The 5,752-nt window shown below is 53.5% G+C and overlaps 2 protein-coding genes across 2 annotated transcripts; one reads left to right on the forward strand and one right to left on the reverse strand.

Moving 5' to 3' along the window:
• Positions 1 to 219: 219 nt before the first annotated feature.
• On the forward strand, positions 220 to 928 carry EAH_00061360 (hypothetical protein; the record flags this gene model as incomplete). The annotated part of the gene is made up of 1 exon (XM_013393361.1): positions 220 to 928. A coding segment is annotated over one exon (709 nt), but the record flags the coding sequence as incomplete, so codon positions are not given.
• Positions 929 to 1,442: 514 nt separating this feature from the next.
• EAH_00061370 (adaptin N terminal region domain-containing protein, putative) lies at positions 1,443 to 5,190 on the reverse strand (the record flags this gene model as incomplete). The annotated part of the gene is made up of 10 exons (XM_013393362.1): positions 1,443 to 1,535; positions 1,768 to 1,893; positions 2,093 to 2,191; positions 2,404 to 3,062; positions 3,198 to 3,333; positions 3,518 to 3,682; positions 3,823 to 3,889; positions 4,112 to 4,351; positions 4,550 to 4,647; positions 4,887 to 5,190. Coding segments are annotated over 10 exons (1,987 nt in total), but the record flags the coding sequence as incomplete, so codon positions are not given.
• Between the last annotated feature and the right edge of the window lie 562 nt (positions 5,191 to 5,752).

Here is a 5,752-nt window from a genome sequence, read left to right on the forward strand (position 1 = left end):
TGCTGCTGCTGCTGCTGCTGCTGCTGCTGCTGCAGCAGGAGCAGCAGCGGCAGCAGTAGCAGCAACAGAAGGAGCAGCAGCTGCAGCAGCAGAAGCATGTTGGGGGGAATGTGTGCGTAATGCAGCAGAGTTTATTCTTCTCATGGCTCTGCTGTTGCTGCTGCTGCTGCTGCTGTTGCTGCTGTTGCTGCTGCGGTTGTTGCTACTATTGTCGCTCAGGAATACCGACGGCAGCGACGCCAGCAGCAGCAGCAGCAACAGCAGCAGCAGCACTCAGTTGCACATCCCGCTGCTGCAGCTGCAGAGCGAGAGCACTTGCTGCAGCACCGAATGCAGCAGCGAACGAAGCACTGTTGCTGCTGCTGCAGCTGCTGCTGTTGCTGCTGCTGCTGTTGCTGATGTTGAGACAGGAGCAGCAGCAACAGATGAAGCACAGACGCCGCAGGGTGTAGCAGCAGCAACAGATGCAGCAGCAGCAGAAGGTGCAGCAACAGCAGAACGTGCAGCAGCAACAGAAGATGCAGCAGCAGCAGATGCAGCAGCAGCAGATGCAGCAGCAGCAGATGCAGCAGCAGCAGATGCAGCAGTAGCAACAGCAGATGCAACAACTTCAGCAGCAGCTGCAGCAGCAGCTGAAGAAGCAGGAGCAGCAGGGAGAGTAGCAGCGACGGAGGAGGCAGCAGCAGCGAAAGAGACAACAGCAGCAGAAGAGACAGCAGCAGCAGCAAATGCAATAGCAGCAGCAGATAAAATATCAGCTGATGAAGCAGCAGTAGCACCAGAGACAGCAACAGCGAGAGATAAAGAAGCAGCAGCAACAGATGAAGCAGCAGCAGCAGCTAAAACAGCAGCAGGAGAAGCAGCAGCAGCAACGGAAATAGCAGCAGCAACAGAAGAAGGAGAAGCAGCAAGTGAGCAGAATATGTAGCTGCTGCTGCAACGTTGCAGCAGCAGCAAATGAGGCGGCAGCAGCAGCAGAACAACCAGCAGCATCCGCAGCAACAGCAAACGAGACAGCACCAGCAAAAGAGACTAGCAGCAGCAGCAGCAGCAACAGCAGCAACAGCTGCAGCAAACCCCACGGCTCCAGCAGCACACCAGCAGCAGCAGCAGCCAACACTCCCTGCTGCTGCAGCTGCCCCAACTACTGTCTCTGCAGCAGCAGCAGCAGCAGCAGCAGCAGCAGCTGTAGCAACTCCAGCAGCAGCAGCAGCAGCATCAGTAAAACTTCAAATGACTAACAAGAAAAGAAAAAAAGTAGGGGCTAAATATGAAGAGGAAGAGCCCCGTGGTAGTTCCTGCTGTTGCTGCTGCTGCTGCTGCTGTTGCTGCAGCAGCAGCAGCAGCAGCAGTTTGTGCTGCCTTTGCACCAGAACCTGTTGCTGTTGTTGTTGCTGCTGCTGCATCCGTTGCTGCAGCAGCAACTGCTGCAGCTCTTGCTGCTACAGCTTTAGCAGTTGCTGCTGCTGCAGCTGATGCTGCAGCTGCTTCACCCTCAAAGGCTGCTGCAAACTGCTGCGATGCGGTCTGCTAAGCTGCGCAACAAAACACAAACCCTAAACCCTAAACCCTAAACCCTAAACCCTAAACACCAAACAACGAAAAGCAGCAAACGACAGCAAGAAACAGAAAGAGCAGCCAAAGCCAACAAACAAAAACAGCAGCACCAGCAGCAGCAACAGCAGCAGCAGCAGCAACAGCAGCAGCAGCGACAGCAGCAGCATCAGCAGCAGCATCAGCAGCATACCTCTGGGTTGTTGCTTTGACTTGAAAGCTGACTGCAGCAGCAGGAGCGTCTAAACTGAGGTGTATGTACACCAGACCTTCTGCTGCAGTGCCCGCAGCAACAGCTTCATCTCCTATAACCTCAACCACTGCAACTCCAAGAGAATTCTGCGCTCAAACCCTAAACCCTAAACCCTAAACCCTAAACCCTTCAGCTGGAGCCTCAAGTTAGGGGTTAGCGTAGGGTTTAGGGTGGACGGTTTAAGTTAGGGTTTAGGGTTGAAACTAGGGTTTAGGGTTTAAGTTAGGGTTTAGGGTTTAAGTTAGGGTTTAGGGTTTAAGCTAGGGTTTAGGGTTTAGGGTTTACAGCAAAGACTCCTCTAGCAAATTCTTCACAAAGTTGCGGCCGCTGCAGCGCAGCAGTTGCTGCTGCCTCCCCACTCAACGAAGACCACCCGCTCCCCAGCTGCAGCAGCAGCAGCAGCAGCAGCAGCAGCAGCAGCAGCAGCAGCAGCAACAGCAGCAGCAGCAACAGCAGCGCGTTTTCAGATAGTGCGAAAGGAGTTGCAAGACGCCAGGGAGAAGCAGGAAGCAGCAGAAGCAACAGCAGCAGCTGCTGCAGCAACAGCAGCAGCAGAAGCAACAGCAAGAGAAGCAGCAACAGCACAGCTAATTCACCTGTTCTGTTGTCAGTGTAAGCGGCTGCAGCGGAGGCTGCTGTTGCTGCTGCTGCTGCTGCTGCTGCAAACTGAGCGAGAGAACATCCATTACGAGGTCATCCACCCCGCTGCTGCTGCTGCTGCTGCTGCTGCTGCTGCTGCTGTCAAGGTCTAGCAGGTCCACTGGAGGGGAAGGCTGATGCGTTGCTGTGGGTGGAGGTGCAGCAGCAGCAGCAGCTGCTGCAGCAGCTGCAGCAGCTGCTGCTGACTCTGGGATTGCTGCTGCTGCTGGAGAAATGTGTGTACTACCGGCTGGCCGTACAGCAGCAGGAAAAGCAGGTGCTGCTGCTGCTGCTGCTGCTGCTATTGCTGCTGCTGTTGCTGTTTCTGCTGCCGGTGTGTCGCCTGTAAGCCCTCCAAACAGTGCAGCTGCCATGCGCTCTCTTTCTGTCGGTTCTCGCTGCTGCTGCTGCTGCTGCTGCTGCTGCTGCTGGATGTACTGGGGCTGCGGCGGCAGATCTATTGCAGACACCGCGTCAATCGCTGCATGCGGCTGCCAGCTGCTGCTGCTGCTAACAGCAGCAGCAGGAACAGGAGCAGCAGCAGCAGCTGCTGCTGCAGCAGGATCGCCGCCATTTGTTGAGCCTAAAAAACCTGACGGACCCCAACGACGAGGCCCTGCGCACAAACCCTAAACCCTAAACCCTAAACCCTAAACCCTAAGCGGTTTAGAAGCCTTTGGAGAAAGCTTCAATCAATTCCCTGAAGACTCAACAGACCCTAAACCCTAAACCCTAAACCCTAAACCCCCACCAAGCACTTTTAGTCCCGTGGTAGAGGCAGCCGAATCTCCTGCAGTGTGCTGCTGCTGCTGCTGTTGCTGCTGCTGCTGCTGCTGAGGGGGTGTAGGCGGGGCGTAAGGAGTAAAATTCAAAGCGGCAGAGTGATGCTGCACAGCCACACAAAAACCCTAAACCCTAAACCCTAAACCCTAAACCCTAAGGCGAATGCAGTTGCAGTGCAAACCCTTGACCCGAAACCCTGAGCTCCACGTCGAACCAGACAGCCAACACTGCAAACCCTAAACCCTAAACCCTAAACCCTAAACCCTAAACCAATGAAGCAAGGCGCACTGCTTGTTGGTGCTGCAAGGCGTTTGCTGCTCCTTCTACACTTCCGTCTGGCGAAACAACAGCAGCAGCAGCAGCAGCTGCTGCTGCTGCTGCTGCTGCTGCTGCCCTCTTGCTGGGAGGGACGTACGCTGCTGCTCCTGCTGCAACGGCAGCACGTGCATAGGCCTGCAGCAGCAGCAGCAGCAGCAGCAAGGCGCAGATATACACAACGCAAGTGCAGCGCCACATCAGCAGCACCAGCATTAGCAGCAGCAGCAACGTCGAGACCAGCAGCAGCAGCAGCAGCAGCAGCAACAGCAGCTGACCGCCCCAATGTTTAGAAGAGCATCAGCAGGGATGTCTTCGTTGGCCGCATCGAAGGGAAAGACCTCCCTGAAAACAAACCCTAAACCCTAAACCCTAAACCCTAAACCCTAAACCATCTGTTAACTGAGGAGGCTTCATGCGCCCCCAAAGTCTCGGATTTGTCGTTGAGGGTTTAGGGTTTGCTGTTCAGGGTTTAGGGTTCGTGGTTTAGAATCTGCGGTTTAGGGTTTAGGGTTTAGGCTTTGTGGCTCAGGGTTCGTGGTTTAGGGTTTAGGGTTTAGCGTTTACCCTAGAAGCTTGGGGGAGAGCAGCTGCAGCAGCAGAGACCCTCGGAAGCATCTCTCTTGAATTTCAGTGGGCGCCAGGTGCTTTTGCTGCTGCTGCAGCAGCTGCAGCACGAGACCATCGACTGTTGCTGCTCCTGCTGCTGCTCCTGCTCCTGCTGCTGCTGCTGCTGCTGCTGCATTTACAGCAGAAAGCTTCACCAGCGCCCACACAACCCAGCCTCTAGTGCAGGTGTTTGAGCTCCTGCATGCAGAAAAAGGGTTTAGGGTTTAGGGTTTGCGTATAGGTAACATGTTGGGTATAAGGGTTTAGGGTTTAGGGTTTAGAGCAGCGCGCCTCGCCTAGTGGATGAGGACAGACAGTCTCGCCCACCCCCGCCGAGGGTTTAGGGTTTAGCAGAAACAAGGGCTTAGGGTTTAGGGTTTAGGGTTTAGGGTTTACCGCTGCCACGCCTCCCTCAGCAACCCCAGCAGATCTCGCTGCTTTACTCCGGGGACAGAGCAAAGAGAGCCGTACTCTCCTAACACCCAGCTCGAGACCTATACGCAAACCCTAAACCCTAAACCCTAAACCCTAACACCCAACTCGCCACCTACACGCAAACCCTAAACCCTACGTCTGCTAATCCCTAATCCCTAAACCCTAAACCCTAAACCCTACACATTAACTTGTCCGATGCTGAACTGTAGTAAAGCTGTAGACTGGGTCTGTGTGTGGCCTCGATTGTAAACCCTAAACCCTAAACCCTAAACCCTAAACCCTAAACCCTAGCCCGTACCTGAATAAGGATGTCTGGCAAGTGTTTTTTCTGCTGCAGCAGCAGCACCAAAGCATTAACAACATAAACCCTAAACCCTAACTCTTCTTCAGGGCTTCCACCGCTCCCCTCAACAACAAGCTGCATAAGAGACTGCGCAGCATGTGCTGCTGCTGCGCTGCTGCTGCTGGTGCTGCTGCTGCTGCTGCTGCTGCTTGCTGCTAGTGCTGCTGCAACACCAGGGGCCCCCAGAGAGGCTCCGCCGCCACCAACTTCGAGCAAAGATAAAACAGCAGAGACAAACCAGCGAGGGTCAGGAGAAAACCTACAAACAGCAGCGCAACTCAAGGGTTTAGGGTTTAGGGTTTAGGGTTTCAGAAAGGGGTTAGGAAAGGGTTTGTCTCGTCACCCACAAAGCCGCTGCCGTAAGGGTTTGAGTTGGAGTGTATACACAGGGTTTAGGGTTCGGGTATATATATGTATATAGGGTTTAGGGTTTAAGGTTTTATAAATAGGGTTTAGGGTTTGAGCTGGGGTGTATATATGTAGGGTTTAGGGTTTGTAGAATAAGGTAAGGATTGGGATGTTTAGAGTTTGCTGCTGATTTAGTTAGTGTGATTAGGGTTTAGGGTTTAGGGTTTAGGGTTTGTATTATCCATAGGGATACTATTCTTGAACATAGACGTAGTTTAGGGTTTGGTGTTGCATCTACTCTCTACTGCCTAGGGTTTAGGGTTTAGGGTTTAGGGTTTACCTTTCTGCTAGAGATGCAATTCTAGCAACAAGTGTTGCTCGTAAATATAGTTGAAGTGTTTAGGGTTTGGTGTTGCACAGAAGGGATCTACTCTCTACTGCCTAGGGTTTAGGGTTTAGGGTTTAGGGTTTAG

The sequence above is a fragment of the Eimeria acervulina genome, genomic scaffold, assembly GCF_000499425.1.
Source record: "Eimeria acervulina Houghton genomic scaffold, Eah_scaff1588, whole genome shotgun sequence".
NCBI classification, from domain to species: Eukaryota; Apicomplexa; class Conoidasida; order Eucoccidiorida; family Eimeriidae; genus Eimeria; species Eimeria acervulina.